Source organism: Rhineura floridana, chromosome 4 (genome assembly GCF_030035675.1).
Source record: "Rhineura floridana isolate rRhiFlo1 chromosome 4, rRhiFlo1.hap2, whole genome shotgun sequence".
NCBI lineage: Eukaryota > Metazoa > Chordata > Lepidosauria > Squamata > Rhineuridae > Rhineura > Rhineura floridana.
Window position 1 is genome coordinate 128,546,311 of NC_084483.1, and position 18,682 is coordinate 128,564,992.

General features: G+C 42.2%; 1 protein-coding gene across 3 annotated transcripts in view; it reads right to left on the reverse strand.

The window, feature by feature from the left end:
- The window catches only part of LOC133383506 (ribosomal protein S6 kinase alpha-2), a 224,966-nt gene that overhangs the window by 81,286 nt on the left and 124,998 nt on the right, over positions 1–18,682 (reverse strand). For all 3 annotated transcript variants that reach the window (XM_061624360.1, XM_061624359.1, XM_061624361.1), the window contains 3 exons: positions 16,303–16,383; positions 12,432–12,511; positions 3,589–3,695 (listed from right to left, as the gene is read on the reverse strand). In XM_061624360.1, the coding sequence (XP_061480344.1) occupies positions 3,589–3,695; positions 12,432–12,511; positions 16,303–16,383 (268 nt within the window). The remainder of the gene's footprint in view (positions 1–3,588; positions 3,696–12,431; positions 12,512–16,302; positions 16,384–18,682) is intronic.

Below are 18,682 nucleotides of genomic sequence, written 5' to 3' on the forward strand. Positions count from 1 at the left end.
CATGGGATAATATTCCACAATTGTGGGGCCATCACCAAAAAGTTCCTGGCTCAGAATGATGGGTCTGCACACATAATGTGTGATGGCTGTGAGGTACTATAAATGCTTCTGTGGTGAAACAAACCTGAGTTTTGTGTAATGTTGATGAGAAGAAATAACTTCCCTAATTTCCACCACTATAATTTACTTTCAAGGGCAACTGCAAACGTTGTTATTGTTTTAAATCATACTTTTTTAAAATGCAAGAAGCATTATCAAGGCTTAAAGATACATTCAAGCCAGGTGAAAGCACTAGAGGTGAGTGGGGAGGAGGGCCCGTGAGGGATGTGCCTGGAGAGAGTCCTGAGGGCTGAAGAAGTTCCCCACACCTGGTCTAACAGATAGGCTTCAGGGGTGTAGGCTTGTAGGGAAAGTGTATCAGGCAGCTCTTCATTTCTGTCTCCTCCTCCCCCTGTCAGCTGAGCCCATTCTTCACATTCCTTCTTATTCACAAAGAAGAAATTTGTGTGATTCCCCCTATCCAAGATTATTATTTTTAAAAACAACATCTTTTGAAAGCTGCAACAATAACTCTTGCTCCCACATCATTGTTTTTTGCACTGAAATATAATTTGATAGGAAGTGATCTTCTGTAGAACATTTGTGGGCTGGGAACAGACTGACATAGAGAATAAATGAATAATTAATACTGACAGTTGCCACTACTATTATTAAACTACTACTTCTCTGTTGCCTTTCTGACAAAGCTTGCTTCTGCACATGACAGTGGTATACCACTCAATACTTGCTTCTCAACAACCTTCCTTTAAGACAGCAATGCCATTCAACAATCCCCTTATCTGTATCTAACTCCGAGGAGGAAAGAGATATAACACCCAAGTCTTCCATGGGGAAAAGAGAAACTGAACCTACATTGCCATTTGTTTTTCTGGACTGAATGCCCCTGCTAAGCCTTTCTGAAAGACAGAGGAAGATTGTCACTGGGGATGTTACTAGCCAAATGGCAAACAGCTTTTCTTGAAAAACAGAACATATTTACCAGCAATAGACTGGCATGGCCCTGGCAAAAGCAGGGACATCAAGAAGTGCGGCAGGGAAATGGAAATGGACTGCCTTCAAGTCGATCCCAGCTTATGGCTACCCTATGAATAGGGTTTTCATGGTAAGTGGTATTCAGAGGGGGCTTACCATTGCCTCCCTCTGAGGTTAGTCCTCCCCAGCTGCCTAGGGTCTGCTCAGCTTGCCACAGTTGCAGAAGCCAGCCCCTTCCTTGTCAGCAACTGCCAGCTGGGGGGCAACTGGGCTCCTTGGGACTATGCAGCTTGCCCACAGCTGCACAGGTGGCAGGGCACATAACCCCTGAGCCACTCACTGTGGGGGTGATCTTTAGCTGGTCCTTGACACCCAGGAGACTCGAGCAGGGATTTGAACTCACAGACTCTGGACTCCCAGCCAGGCTCTCCTACCCACTGTGCTATACCAGCTGTGGAGGCTGGGAAAGAGTATAAACTTTTCAATCAAGGACAGATGTAAGGCCCATGGGTTGCATCCCCATCCTCAGCCAGGAAAGCTTTTCCCCTTTGAGTGAATGGCTGTAGTAGCAGGCCAACCTAGGCTCCATGTTCTCCTGAATTAGGCTCATTCCCCAGGAACAGATGGAGAGGCAAAGATAGCTTGCTGGAATGTAGTTTTAAACTACAAGCTGTTTACAAGCTGGGGTAACCTATCTGAATTCCTCTCTCAGAACTGACCTGTTTACTATTTCTCCATAAAGATTGTGATTGGCAAGGGTGTAGTTGTCTAAGGTCTCAGAGGGTCTTAGACCCCTTACTTTTTGGGGAGCCAAGTCCCAGCAGGGTCCCTATGTCTCCAGCATCCTATGAGCCAATCAGCATGAAAGGGGAGTGTCCACTGAGAAGAGACATGCTTTCCTGTCCTTTCCTGCTCATTGGAGCCAATCAGAGTGAAAGGAGGTGAGACAGCCACTGAGAAGATTCTTTTCAGTAGCTAACACACTCCCCTTCCATGCTGATTAGCTCCAAGGGATGTCTGTTGTGGGAGGAGGCATTAACAAGGATAGAGAAGCAGAAAGCAGTAGTCAAATCTGGCCAGATTATTGTCTAATCTTACAAGGGGTGTGGCTGTGACTATCATGAAGACACCCTGCACTTCTGAATTTGCCACTACACTACTGGTGGTCGGACTCTCAAGTGTGTGTGCGTAGATGCCATGTTGGCTGGCGAACTACTCCCCTACCCATTCTCTCATGTACGTAAAGACTTGTGTCACTGGCTTCCATTTCTGATATCCAATGCCAGCCTTGATTCCCCTGGCTTCCTTCCATTTATGTCCTTGTTACAAGGTGCAAGGTATGACCAATCAGGATAATTTCCAGCCATCTTTGGGACTGATGGGCTTCAGGCAGGGTGTGGTACCCAGATCCACAATCTAAAGTGTGTCTCCAGTTTCCAGAATTCCATGGGAAAGTGCCATAGCTCACTGGTAGAGCACCAGCTTTGCCTGCAGAAGGTCCCAGGTTCAATTCCTGACATCTCCAGTAGGGCTGGGAGAGACACCAGTCTGAAACCCTGGAGAGTCGCTGCTAGTCAGTATAGACAATAATGACTAAAATGGACCATGATCTGACTCAGTGCAAGGCAGTTTCTTATGTTTCTATGCCCCTAGCTAGACCCCAGTTCCTTTGTTGTTCATCCTGTAAGTGAGTCCACTGATCACTTCAAACAGATACAGGCATAATACAAGAAGGTTTGATATGGGCAGGCCTTGCACAGTTATGTTGTTCATCATTAATTATACTATAAAGAATATCCAACATGAGATATTGCTCATCCACAAATTAATCTGCCATGGACACAATATTGAACGAGTAAGACCAATACTTTCTCTCATAGAAAAATATAGCAGTTTGAATGCTGCCCAAAATATCCCTGTAACAGCAGTCAGTCTCAAGGGAAGATGTGCAGTTAATGTACAACAAATTAAATATATTTACATTTAACATACAACAAAATGATAATAAGAAAGGCCCTTAGACCCCTCTAGACATTCTTTATATTGTGCATTCACAATGATTTCTATTCACTGGAAAGGGCCCTCAGTTTCTACTGTTTCTGTTTGCTTTCCCATCATTTTATAATTTTTCAGCAGACTGGCTGGACCTGGTTTTTATCCAGCAGGTAAGCCTGGGCACCCTTGCCCTCTTATGCCAAACTATTTTGTCAAAACGTCCATAGGATGTAGCCATATTATTCTGTTGCTACAAAAACAACAAAGTCTTGATGCACCTTAAATACTCATTTGTTATTTGAAGTTGACTATTTAATACAGTTTTGTACTGTTTTTACCCCATCTGAGCAAGTTGGCTCTGTTACCTTTCCCCTGCTCCCCACTGTTACCTCTTCTGAACTTTCAGGATGTTCTCCAAACCATTCAGATAAATGGGGCTGTATTGTTCCAAGAGACATAAATTTCATGAGAAAATTGATGCAGGGTCTCACAGGCAGTTTGTGACCAAAACAAAGTAACCCCATATAAAATCTTCCTACATGTATTTCTACACTAACTTACTTTTCTGGTTTCAAATCCCTGTAAATAATACCAAGACCATGGAGATGATCTAAAGCCAAGGCCAGCTCAGCTAAGTAGAATTTTACATCTTCTTCTGTAAACATAACCTAGGGAGAAACAGAAAAAACAGTATTTTTAATACACAAGAATGGATTTATTTATATGGATTTTTTACTAGGATACCATGGCAATATATTGGTCCCCCCAAAAAACCAACTAACAGTACATTATAAGCTAAATGAAAAACAGGTTGACAATTCATCCCTTCAAAATCCACAGGCTGGAAGCTAGATTCAAGTAAATCAATTCAAGAGATACTTATCATATATATTAAATTTGGGGTGCTGCGCTGTTTCTTACATCTAAAAGTTCAAGTCTACCATAAATCCATTGGATTGCCTTTCTTTTCTAAGTGCAATCCTATACATGTCTACTCAGAAGTGTGAACAGGACTGAAACACAAATTTTACAAAATAGGTTTATCACTAACATCTTAGAATGGGAAAACCTTAGAAAATAAAAATAGGGGTGATGTTATCAGCCCTCCCCAGCATGTTGCGTCACAGTGTTTGCAGCTGAAAAAATGATGGCAAACTCTATAACGATCTGTAAAATATCCCAGAAAATGAACCAAGTTTTGTGACCATTCAAAACACAGTGACCTGGTCTCCACATAATGCTAAGCAAAACCATGGCTTAGCACAAACATGGCAGCTACTTTGCTTCTCTTCCAGTCCTGCTGCTGTGAGATAAGTTATGGTTTGGCTTAGTGTCTTCTCAAAACTTAGGCTTGTGGTTTGGCTAGCTCCAGACAAACCATAAACTACAACCACTCTGTCTTGGAGCTGTCTCGCGGTTGATGGCAAGGATGCGCGTGCCACCATATTGGTTAATGGCAGCCCAGTGTGCACAGCCGCAAAAGACAGGAGAGACAGGTAGGTGGTGCACATGAGCATGTGTGTGTGTGTGTGCATGGGGCCTGGGGCAAGCTGGTGCCCAGGAGCCCCAGCATGCCTGGCACCAGCCCTGGCCCGATGCATAGGGCAGGGCACACCCTCAACTTGGTTTTTGCTCCAGATGGAGGAACGGGTGGTCTGGAGATGGGAGGGTGGTGGATGTCACCCAATTGTTATGGTCAGACCACTTCCTGGTGAAGTTTAGACTTCTGGCTCCAATCCTCCCCTGCAGGACTGATGGACAGATTAAGATGGTCCACCCCCAGAAACTAATGGAATCCACTGGATTCCTGAATGCCCTGGGGGAGTTCCCAGTGGACAGAGCAGGTGACCCTGTTGAAGCCTTTGTCACGCTGTGGAACATCAGGTTCTTGACACAGTTGCCCCCGAGCACCCTCTCTGGAATTGTGGAGCCTGGTTTGCACCCTGGTACACCAGTGAGCTAAAGGCAATGAAACAGGCTAGACGACAGCCAGAGTGCAAGTGGCAAAAGACGTGCTGTGAGGCTGATCAGGCATGAGGAAAACACCATAACCGTGCCTACTGTGCAGCAGTGACGGTGGCGAAGAAGGCCCACTTGTCTGCCTCCATCGCATCCTCAAGTAGCTGTCCAGTGGAGCTTTTCCGTATTGTCAGGGGTCTGTTGACATCCACTCCAGGAAATGGAGTTTTAGATGCTTCAAAGGCCCACTCTGAAGGTGAATTGTTTGCAAGGCACTTTGAGGTTAAAGCTGCTCACCTCCATAGCAATCTTGATACCTCATCCACATCTACTGTAGTCCCCAGTGAGGTGTCCAGTGCAATGTTTGTTGCAACTTGTTGGGAACGGTTTCAGTTGATGCAGCCTGATGATGTGGACAAGGTGCTTGATGATGATGCGGCCAGCAACATGTCCTCTTGACCCTTGCCCTTCTTTGGCTTATTAAAGCTTGCCAAGTGTATGCAGGGTGTGGTCACTGCATCATTGTGGGAGGGAGTGGTTCCAGCTACCCTGAAAAAGGAGGTGATTCAACTCTCCTGAAGAAGCCCACCCTGGACCCATTCATTTACAACAACCACTGCCTGGTTGCAAATACCCCCTTCTTAGGGAAGGTGATTGAGAGGGTTGTGGCACAGCAATTGCAAGTACTTTTGGATGAAACAGATTATCTTGACCCATCCCAGTCTGGGTTCAGGCCTGGTTATGGGACTGAATCAGCCTCGGTCGCCCTGATGGATGACCTTTTTCAGGAGAAGGATGGGGGAGTGTGACCCTGTTAGTCTTACTTGATCTCTGGGTGGCTTTTGATACCATTGACCATGGTATCCTTCTGGGCTGATTTGGTGAGATGGGTATTGGAGGTAGTGTTTTACAGTGGCTCCAATCCTATCTCCAGGGTTGTTTTCAGAGAATAGCATTGGGTGATTGTCTTTCAGCCTCCTGGCAGTTGTGTTGTGGGGTGCCGCAGGGTACCATCTTGTCCCCCATGCTGTTTAACATCAATATGAAGAGCTTGGGAGTGGTCATCAGGAGATTTGGGGCAAGGTGTCAGCAGTACGCTGATGATACCCAGCTCTATTTCTCTGTAACATCTGAATCAGGAGATGCCGTACAAGCTCTGGACCAGTGCCTGGACTCTGGGTGGGCTGGTTGAGGGCCAATAAACTGACTCTCAGTGTTAGCAACATGGAGATGCTGTGGGTTGGTGGTTCCCGAGTTTGGATAATTGGTCAGTTGCCTGCTTTAGATGGAGTTGTACTCCCTGTGAAAGAGCAGGTCCATGGTCTGGGGGTGCTCCTGGATCCATCTTTGTCACTAGACGCCAAGGTGACTTCTGTGGCTGGGAGTGCCTTTCACCAGATTTGGATGGAAATACAGCTGCAGCCATACCTGGACAGGAATAGCCTGATCACTGTTGTCCATGCACTGGTAACTTCCAGATTGGATTACTGTAATATGCTTTATGTGGGGCTACCCTTGAGGTTGGTCCGGAATCTGCAGCTGGTGCAAAATGCAGCAGCGAGACTGCTCACTGAAGCAGGTTATCACCAACATGCCACTCTGCTCCTGAAAGAATTGCACTGGCTACCTATTAGCTGCCAGGCAAAGTTCAAGGTTCTAGTTTTGGTGTATAAAGCCCTATACATCTTGGGACCAGGTTACCTGAAAAACCATCTTGTCCCTTATATACCCAGTCGATCACTGTGCTCTGCAGATGAGGGCCTCCTGCAGATACCATCTTATCAGGAGGTATGTTCTGCACAACATAGGAAGCAGACCTTTAGTGTAGTGGCGCCTACCCTTTGGAATTCTCTCCCCTTAAATATTAGACAGGCCCCATCTCTGTTATCTTTTCGGTGCCTACTGAAGACCTTCTTCTTTCAACAAGCCTTTTAAGTAGAGACCTTATCGCAGTCTGCATGTGTGCTGGAATTGTTTTTTAATATAATTTTAAACCTTTTTAATGTATTTTAAAGCTTTTAAAAATGCTTTTAAAGCTTTTTAAAAAATGTATAAATATATAGATATAAATCAAATAAATAAATAATCAACATTTGTTCCATAGTCTAGCATTGCATATGACCTGGGCTAATATTTGCTTCTCTTCCTCAAGAGTGTTTTTGTTGTTGTTTTAATTATAAGACAAATCTACCAAAATAAAATCTTTTTGAAATTGCTTTTGCTACAATTCCCAAAGGAGCCATATTTACTTTTTAAAATAAAATTTATTTCTGTGATTCAAGGGCATGCATAAATGTTCTGTTTCTCAGTTTTATGATTAATTGTCCTTATACCACCAAGTTGTTTTCCTCATTACCTAAGTAAAAATGGCTAAATCCTTGAAGGGAACAACCAATAAGACCCTGACCCCCTCTATATATACAGTATGTATACACACACACACACACACACAGAGAGAGAGAGAGAGAGAGAGAGAGAGAGAGAGAGAATACTTTTTTCATGCTTAATCTTCTGTTTCTCAATAGCTCTAACTATGATTCCTTATAGAAATCCAAAGGCTTTCTTTCTGTGTCCAGGGGATAATAGTAGGAAGGCTTTCATGACCTCACTTGCAGAGCTTATTGAAAGACACAGGAAGAGATCTGACAGGCAATTCAGCCACACGGCCAAAGGAATTGCTCCCTGGGAGAGACTTTAAAAGCCCATCTGCTCTGAGGCTTTGACTATGGTCACTTGTTGTTGGCACAGCTCTTCAGGCAGAGTTTAGAATTGAGCAGACATTGCAGCTTATCCAGACAGCAGATTCTAAAAAGCTGCATGGGTAGGCAAGAGAAAGAACATTGCATTTTTAGTGGCGGATTATGACAATCTGATGTATTTCCATTCACATTGCCTTGGTGGGTGGGGCTCAGGTCATCATGTTATATTCATCTTTCCCATCAAAGTAACATTCAGTAGGAGTGGATTTACATGTTTCTGACTCCCTTTGGCTATTGCTGAAAATGCATGCAGGCAACTGCTCAGCTTGGTGAAACATATTAGCTTTCGGTATATAGGCACTGAGATACTCTTGGAGGGAAAGGGCCACAGCCCAGTGTTACAGCACCTGCTGTGCATGCGGACGGTCCCAGATTCAATCCCCAGCATCTCCAGGTAAGGCTGGAAAAGACCCCTGCCTGAAACCCTGGAGAGCCATTGCCACTTAGTATGGACAATACTGAGATGTCCTCGGCTGTAGCTCAGTGGCAGAGCACCTGCTTTGCACGCAGAAGGTCCCAGGTTCAATCCTCAGCATCTCCAGGTAGGACTAAGAGCGACCCCTTTCTGAAACCCTGGAGGGCCACTACCAGTCAGTGTACACAATACTGAGCTGGATGGACCAGTGGTCTGACTCAGTATAACACAGTTTCCTATGTTCCCATTTCATGGATCACCTGCATGGGGAAAGGGTTTTTGGCCATCTACCCAAGGAAATCAGCCCTGAAAGATACAGAAATAATGAAGTGCAACCAGCAAACAAGGGAAGGAGTGAAAGGAGGAGAGGCACAACATTGGCATGTATAAGTAGAGATGCAAAGGATGATATCCAACATTAGTCATACTCAGAGAAGACCAACTGAAATCAATGGACATAAATAATTTCCCTACTGATTTCAGTGGGTCTCGTCTAAGTTGGGTATCACCCAAAGATAGAAATTAATTAGGACTAAAATGCTATCTAAAATATATAAATATTTGGAGCTGAAAATCCAGTTTGTAAAATCTGAATAATCTCCTGATCTGCTCAGTTGAGCAATTAATGTTTTCCTGCCAAAATAAATGCTTTTCTGCCAACAGTCAATGCTAAGGCAAAAAAAAATATTGCTGTCATTATCTATTGTTTTTGAAGTTTGAATATTCCCATTTCGGTGGGGGGGGGGAACAAGCAGAATTTTCCTCTGTGGCACAAGCCAAGGTGTATTTAAAGTGTAAAATGAAACACAAATAAATGTGTGTGTAGAACAAATAAATGGCTGTGACTGAAGGATGTTCAGCTCTAAGATATCAAGAGAACTACACTGGTGCTGCCAGCCAGCAACCGGTTAGCAGCAGACTTTACTCCTCCCTCCAGCTGCTCTATTGCTCAGCAGATGGTGCTTTGATAGCCACTCACACTCTCAACTGACTGGTATTCCTTTCCAACATACTGTGCTTTGCAGAGCTTGGAAAAGTTACTTTTTTGAACTACAACTCCCATCAGCCCCAGCCAGCATGGCCATTGGATTGGGCTGATGGGAGTTGTAGTTCAAAAAAGTAACTTTTCCAAGCTCTGCTTTGCCCCCAAGACTGACATGTGGGGAAAGCAGGGAATGTACTCTTGATGCTGCAGGTTGTGGCTCAGCGATAGAACATTTGCTGCACATGCTGAAGGTCCCAGTTTCAATCCCTCATATCTCCTGGTAGGGCTGGGAGAGACGCCAGGTGTAAAATCCTGGAGAGCCACTGCTAGTCAACACTGAGTCAAGATGGACCAGTCGTTTGACTCAGTATAAGGCAGCTTCCTGTGTTGTTGTCAACTGTTGTCTTCTCAACCCTCACCTAGACTGACATTATTAGCGACTCTCTATGGTTTTGGCAATGTGCACCAGGGTGCTTCCATTTGCCTCTGTTCTGTGGAGAGGCAGGAAGATGGTTCCTTTCCCATCTGTTTATACCACAGAGGAGAATCACAGCACCCTGGACAGATAGGAGGGATGCCTTTCCCTTTCACATGGGATTCAGGGAGTTCAGCTTTATTATTATCCCACCCTATCCTAAAGTGTATGGGGAGATTATAGTACTTTTGACCCAGGGCTATTCAGATAAGCTCTAAATATAAATTATGTAAAGCAACATGACCCTATGTGCCAGCTGCATTCACAATAAGAGGATCACACTTGTGTGAGTCTGTCTAATAAAAATTTAAGCACTTTGAATTGTGCAGAGGTGGTTCACAAGGAACTTAGTGCATATTGTTAAAGGCTGCTTCCACACCGCAGTTTATGGGGATTGGTGCTATTCATGAATGCAAGTTTTTCAAAGTATCCACACAATGATGTTCTCATCAAAATATCATCCCATATTATTTTCCCACTTAACCCAATTTATTATTTCCATGGAAAATGGGGGGGGGATTAAACAATAGTAAATCCAGATTAAATAGCGGTGGTGGTGAGGATATGGGATTTCATTTTGATGAGGATGGTGTCATTTCGATGCTGCACAAAGATTGAATGCATGAGCAGCACTGAGTCCACTAAGTTCCATGTGGAAGTGCCTCAGCCTGTAGACTATGGGAAAAAAACTCCCTCTAAACAGCTGCTGAAATTATGGGAATTCCATGCTGCCTCCATCTCTGTTTACCCAGTTCACATTACTCTGTGGGACAGTGGTACTCATAAGAGGGCTGGGCAAATGTATATATATTGTTTGTGTGTCCAGCTACTATTCTTCAAGTCTGCTGGAAAAGATTATTTTGGCATCATTTCATCTTAGATTATTATACTGATACAGCCATGATGGTCTGTAGTACAAAGATACCTGAAAGATTGTCTTACCTCTCATATACCCAGTCAATCACTATGCTCTGAATGTGAGGGCTTCCTGCAGTTACCATCTTATCAGGAGGTCATTCCACACAACATAGGAAGCGGACCTTTAGAGTAGTGGAACCTATCCTTTGGAATTCCATCTCCTTAAAGATGGCCCCATCTCTGTTATCTTTTCGGTGCCTACTGAAAACCTTCCTCTTTCAACAAGTCTGTGTTGGAATTTGCTTTTTCAGACATTTTTAAAGCTTTTAAAAAATGATATTTTTAAAGATGTTTTGTTTTTAAAGATTTTTGTTGTAATATACTTTAAAGTCTGTTTTTATGATATTTTAGAGTGCTTTTAGAGCTTTTGTTTGCCACCGTGGGCTCCTACTGGGAGGAAGGGCGGGACATAAATCTAATAATTAATTAAAATCTAATAAATAAATAATAGATAAATAAAATAAGAGAGGGACCTCTCCTTGTTTTTATATGTAGCCTTGGCACTAATCAGGACAATGAGCGCTAATTAATGAGCAATCAATATAATTTAAGTTTCAGGAGTTTGTACAACGAGTATACACAAAGCAAAGCAAAGAACAGGATAAGCATACAATAAATAGGGTCATTGGCAAGGCCTTACCAAACAACAGAAGCAGAGTGAATAGAATCATGCATCTCACATATGTGATAACAAAGAAAAAACAAGACAAGGATGCAGAGATACAAGGTGTTGGTGGGGGACAGTTTTAGAGTGGCAATGTTAAAGAAAGGTTTGTCTTGGACCAGGTGGTGGTAGCAAGACAAGGAAAAATAAAGCCACAAATATTTCCATATAAATTAATACTTATCAGGATAGAGGGGCTGGAGGTTATGATCATTTATATATGTAACAAAAGTCCACCAAATGGCCAGTAATCAGATAATTAATTAGTGCAGCAGTATCCAGCTATGTGGAATAAATGTTGAGGTGAGCCTACAAGTGGCTGTGAGGATGCCAAAACTGTTCATGCCTCCCTCTACTGCCAAATGAATGGAATATACGCAAGGAGGAATGAAAGAGAAGCTGGTTTTGATACTGAGGGGATGGATGATATTCCTTTGTGACTTGCATTTCTAGTCTTTTTGTTACAGATTATGGAACCTTCTCCAGTGATTCACCTTGATCGTTCATTTATTGCCTTTCACTGCCAGGTGAAGACCTCTCACTAGGCAAGAATTGAGTTGCCTTCTTTTAAAGTTTTTTAAAGTCTCCCTGATCATTTTTATTAATAATATTACTTTGCTCTGCTGTTGTTTATTGGATTGTTATGATTTTTGATGTTGTTTTTTTAGAAATATTTATTTATTTATTGCATTTGTATACCGCCCCATAGCCAAAGCTTTCTGGGAGGTTTACAACAAAAGAGCCTTGATTCTCTACTCTTGCCCTCTCAGGGTGCACAGACAACAAAACAGCCCATTGTGGGAAATGGGATTGTAAATTGCTGGTGTAGAGAAATGGGGTAAAAGTCTCACTAAACAAATATTAGTATCTGAAATTATCTGAAATTAGTATTTTGTGCTTGTGATGTTTTAAGAAGTTGTCAGTGTTTTATTTTAAATTTGATTGTGATTTTATTTTCTCTTGTTTTATTTTACGCCTCCTCAAGAGCATGGAGAGGAAAGACAAAAATTGCCTTCCCATTAATGAATTGATTGAACAAAAAAAAAAAAAAGTAAAAAAAATATTATTGATTTCTTTCAACGTGATTTATGCAAGCATGCAATTTCAGGTTTGTGGTTCATAAGTATATCAGAAACCACAAAGATGAATTCTGCCAAGAAGAGACACACATCCACCATTATACAATTACTTTGGTTTTCCAACAGAAGACATAAATGTATTGGTCTTACCTCTTTGGAAAGTCTGGTGAAAAGGTCTCCACCTCGTAGAAAATCTAGTATTAGATACAGCTTTCCTTCTGTTTGAAATGCTACAGAAGAAAAAGATGGCAGGATGTTTGGATATGCTGAATATTAATTAACAAAGGACTCCACAAAAATGATTATAATTCATAATCAACTATTGTTAACCTATATGAGGTAAAGGATGGGCCCTATATGAGAAAAAGAAGCAAAAAGAAAGGCAAGCCTGAAGGGCAGTTTATTGGTTCAAATAAACAGTCCAATATGTGTCTACAAAATGGCTTCTTCCTCAGGGGTGACAAATACAAGTTCTCCAAACGTTGCTTTTTTGAGCAATATATCATGTGGATTAGAACTCTGAGAAAGCATCTTTTCAAACAGTGGGACTTATCACCCCAAGGAACACATTTGGTCAAAATGTGATGGACACGTTTGGACCTATAAATGCTTCAGGCATCAGTTTGAGTTTTACTTCTTCTTTGGGAATTATGGTGCTGTCCTTTTCTTTTTGTCCCCATTAGAAAGCCAGAGTGTTACAAGCATTAGGGTAGCATCTCCAAAAATTGTGGAACACTCTCAAATAAACCAACTTATCTGGGCATATAAGCCCTGTCAAAATGTGAAGAATTTGATGAAATGGTAATATAATTTAAAAACAATAACATTGCATTAATATACATCAGGAGTAGCCAACATGGTGCTCTCCAGGTATTGCTGGACTCTAATTCCCATCATCACCAGCCAGCATTGTCAACAGTTATGAATTCTGGGAGTTGTAGTCCAATTACATCTGGAGGGCACCATCCTGGCTACTCCTGGTTTATATAAATTAGCACCCTTGCTAATATTTTTTACATTTTCTTGCCAATATGAAATTCTTACTTATCATTTTTGAATATCTCCCTGTCATATATTCATCTGCTATCCCACTACCATTCCTTTGCAATGCTGAAGATGCATTGAACTTTAAGGGGCTGTCACATAAGACATGAGATGAAGGCCATACAAATCCAGTTCATAACTTGACTTGCTCATGGAGCAGAATGGGCAGACAACACCTACTTAAACCTTATTTGGGGAGCTTAAACTTACCCTATATAAATGGTATAATGGACCCTTTCACAAAACCCCATACACATTCACTGAATGTGCAAGAGGTAGTGAGATCACACCAGTCAGCTACACTCCCAAAACTGCTGTGCCTCTCTCTCCATGATATCCGAGTGATTAGTTGAACGCATGTCAAAGGGCCTTATACATGAACATGTGCGTGGGGGCTCCCTATCATGTCTGCAACTGAACACTTAGATATTGGGGACATGGCTAGATGTCAAAATCCTGCTCTGCACCATGTATATGTTCAATGAAAACATGAAGGGGTTTTGTGGGAAGGAGGGACTAATTTCTTTTTTTTAAATCATAACAATATTTCAGACTGTTCACCTCTAGTGCTATTGGGTGGTTCCCCTTTTTTTTGCATAACAGCAGCTATCATGGTTGATGGTTCATCTGAAATGTCCATATGTTATCATCATAGATATAGGCTTTTTCAACCAGGGCATGGCCCGAAGGTACATGATGCAGCAGTGTTGCTGAAACTAAGCACGTCCGGCTCTAGATCGTGTGTGAATAGGAGACCACCTGGGAACTCTATGTGTGCTGCCTTGAGTTCCATCATGGAAAAAACACATGATGTTTTAAAAAATCTTGTCAATGAGGACAGAATATTGCAGATGGCAAGTTGGTTTCTACTTCATTATACAGCCACAAGAGTGGCTGTATACTATAGCCAGCATGGATTTTTCACATTCCACAATTGTTAAATTGAAAATACCCCCATGCCATTCTGATTCTTCCCATAAGCTCATTTCAAAACAAAACTGTACAATACTTATAGTCCTGAACTCAGAAACGCTTGCTTAACAACCCTCTAAGTTTTCATGGCGAAACACGAAACAGTCAGAGAGAATCAAGAGTTCAAAATGTAAAACAAGAGGGAAAAAATCCAGAGCCCTGTTGGACTTTTTTCTGTCAGAGTTCTCATAATTTGTTGAAATTAATTAAAAATCAGCCATGTTCATAGAGTACCTGTAATCCTATTACTGACTTTGTCCCATACTCTGACCTTCATCTTCTGCAGTTTAAAAGTTAACAAAATGCATGGCTATTTTTAATTAATTTAAGAAATTTAACACTGAAGTTTATTATAGCATTGGGCATGCTCAGTAAGAACCAACTGTCAGCGTTCTAAAAACCAGACTCACAACTGCTGGGCTTGCCTAATCAGGGGGCCACACCCATGCCAGACTTTGATTTCACTTTAGACACTTCTATTCCCCTGACAGAGCTCCAGTGGCCAGAGTGGTTTAACAGTCAGCCCCTCTTCTGGGGATTGTAGCTCCATGAGGGGAATAGGGCATTTCCTAGCAACTCTCAGCACCTTTCACAAACTACACTTCCCAGGATTCTTTGGGGAAAGCCATGACTGTCTAAAGTGAAATAAAGGTCTGGTGTGGGTGTGGCCAGGGACAGCTTGGTTTAAATTTGGGTGGGAGACTACATGTGCCTGCTGTCGAATAAAAAGGTGGGGGAAACCCTGAAAAAGAATGATACTGTTCACAATGTTTTCCTTTTGGAAAGGAGATGGGCTTTCCCTCTGCCCAGTGCCTGCCCACCCAATCTCCTCCCCTCCCTCTTCCCTCCCCCTCCCCTTTTCTCCCCCTCCCCCTCCCCCAGGTCATTCACCTATCCTAAGCATGATTATAAAGGAGTAAATCCCAATGAACTCAAAAAGTATACAAACTATTAAACCCTCCCTCCCCTTCTAATCCCCTTCCCCTTCCCTCCTTTCTTCCTTCCCTCTTCTCTCCCCTCCCCCTTTCTCCTCCTCCCCCATTGTCAGATTTACCTATGCTAACCATGATTGCATGGGAGTAAATCCCATTGAACTCTTTTTCCTCCCCCCTCCTCTCCTTCCCTCACTCTCCTTCCCCTCCCCTCCTCCTCCCTTCTTCCTCCCCTCCCCTCCCCTCTTCTTTCTTCCTCCTCTCCTGCTCACTCCAGCACTCCCTCCTTCCTCCCCCTTCTCCTCCTCCCCTAGGTCAGTTTCACCTATCCTAAACAGGGTTGCACAGGACTAAATCCCACTGAACTCAATAAGCATGCAAATGATCAATCCATTCTCAGCAAACTTGCACAGGATCCTATTTCTTACCTCCCAGATTAAAAAGCAGAGAAATTCACTAACAGGCAAAAAACCTTGCAGTTTAAGAGCATACCTTTAGCCAACAGATATTTCTACCAAACTTTAAAAAGCAGGGAAATTGGGCAGCTATAGTGAATGCACCAGGGAAGCAGGAGAGCTGACCTCCTCTCTGAGACATTGTACTGCCCTACAAATTTGTCAAAATGCAAACACAATTTGAGTTGGTCTTTCACAGTCCAATCCACTTCCAAAAAAACCTTGTGGCACATGTTACCAAATTTTTCCAAGCTACACACAAAGTGGATTGGACTATGAAAGACCAACCCAAATTGTGCAATGGACCAACCCATTGCTTGTGCAATGGAATTAACCCCCTCTCCTTCCCCTGCACACCCCCTAAATCTGTTCTGGGTTTTCTCCCATTCCTCTGGAGCAGATGCAAGGAGGGTGCAAGACATGCATGGGCGGGAGTTCCATTGCACAAGTGTAAATCCTTGTGCTTATGGAATGAAGGGCATTGGATACCCCCCATAATCTCTATTTGAATAGGCAATAGAAACCACCCACAGATAATGAATTTGAATAGCAAGGTATGATGTATCCAGTAGAAAATATCCATAGATGAATATGAATTAATTTTTAGAGAAATCTTACCGTAATGAAGTTTTACAATGAAAGGATGATTCACTTCTGCCAAAATGTCTCTTTCCATTTTTGATCGTACACGATCTCGAACTGTAAAAAGGGAGCAACAAAAACATCAGGAAGCCCTAAGTTTCAAGAGACCTATGTTGTACTGTTAGATCTGCTGTTGTACTGAAGTGTAACTGTGAACAACTCACTTGGTTTTTGTATGCATGATGCTATCCTTTATTGGAACAAGAGAAGGAATCAAAGGCAGGCATGTACTGTGCTGTGCATACAGCTGGAGCTTTGTTAGCTGCTTTCATGGTAGCAGTTCCCACTGCTGAACAAACAAGTCACTTAAAAAAAAATTGAACTGTGTGAACTGCTCCCGTGAAAACAGTAAGCAAATGTCTTCATGCTCACACAATTCTCTCCTGCAGGTAGGTGCATAACCTTTCTTTTGTGTGCCAAGTCGTAGATTCTGCCTTTCTTGATAAACAGGGAGTTTACACCTTGATTTTTCTCACTAGATACACCTAGAATAGCAGTGGCAGTAAAAGAATAAAAATATTTCTCAAAGATACATAGAGTCAGGCTTCTGAGTGACCATCCCTTTGTTAGACTAATTGTTTGCTAATGGTCTAGGATGGTTGTTTGACATATCACCAGTGGAAGCTACTGACAGGAGATGGCCCCCTAATAGCTGGAAATATCACACACGCACACACACTTTAAATACAGACAGAGCAACAGCCAAGAATTACTAGCTGGAATTGTGTTGTAATTTTGGAGGGCTGCACAGAAGAGAATTCCCCTGTGTTCAGTGGGTCTTACTTCCAGGTAAATGGGTAACTTAATTTGAGTAATCTGTTTGCTGCCATTATGTCCTGCTTATTGTATATTTGAAAATAAAGCAAGTATTACAGAGCCACACTTAGGAACATAGGGAGCTGCCTTATACTGAATCAGACCCTTGGTACATCTAGCTCAGTATTGTCTACCCTGGCTGGCAGCTGATCTCCAGGGTTTAGTGCAGGATTCCCTCCCAGCCCTTCCTAGAGATGCTGGGGATTGAACTTGAGACCTTATGCATGCAAGGGCAGAGCTTGGAAAAGTTACTTTTTTAAACTACAACTCCCATCAGCCCCAGCCAGCTTGGCCACTGGATTGGGCTGATGGGAGTTGTAGTTCCAAAAAGTAACTTTTCCAAGCTCTGTAGATGCTCTATCACTGAGCAATGGCCCTTCCCCCACACTCACCCTTTCTTTGACCTTCACACTTATAGTCTTCTGAGTCTCTGATCTTTTGCCTACACTGCAGAGATGTCACAAAGAGCTTTAAGCTTTAGGCCAGACATCTAACTGCTTAAGAAGTACAAGAAAACTTTAGAATCTTAATTCTGTAATTGATGAACAAACTTTTGCTTTGCTCTTAAATCTCCAATGCTCCCTCATCCAAATTAAACTAAAAGTTATAGCATGGTCCCTGGAACCTCTCACTCTGGAAAGTGGGGAAGGTGTAACAATAAATAATTACAGCAGCAGGTACCAACTGCAAATCACTCCTAAGGTCATTTGAATATTTTTGCTGATCTAATGTTACTGGTAAGGATGACTCTCTGAAAACTACTTCCTGGATAGTTTTGATAAAAACAATGCACTTTCCAAATGAAAACAGTGAGTAAGAAGAAAAGTCAGAGGCTAGGGCAGAGGAGACAAATCTTATTTTCTTTTGCTGAGGCAACAGTAATGATTATGATGGATCAAGTGAGCAGAGGCCATGAGAGTAATTAGGAAATGCCCATTGGTTCAAACTAATTTTAAGAAATGACACAGAAGATGTATAGCAGCAGTGCCTAACTGCATTTCAGCTTAATTTGCAAGATTCTAGCCATTAGATTATATTATATTATCCCAATAATATATATGTCTCTTGAGGAGAATTTGGGTGGACTTAAACCCTTATCTACCATACTATCTGCAGTGGTTTAACATTTTCCTAAGCACATGAGGGCAGTTTTTAACCCACCATACATAGTGTCATCTCCAGCAAATACAAGAAACTACCAAAAAACATCACTATCATTGGAGGTGTTTTGCTGGCCTTTTATCGTGGCACATTAGCAGAAATGTCACATTTAGCTATATGACTCTATGTGTGGTGATCAACTTACTTTCATATCTTACCTCACTGTCCCAGTGAGATCCTTGAAGGAAGGATAAGATATAAATGTAACAAACAAATCAGTATATGTGCTTAGCATAGATAATCAAAATGCACAAATTAGTCCAAGCTTTGGCTTATTCCTGACCACAAGTGAGTAAGTCATACTGATATCAATAGGGATTTCATAGTCATAACCTAATGCAGGATCACACTAGTTATGAATAAATATATAAATATATAA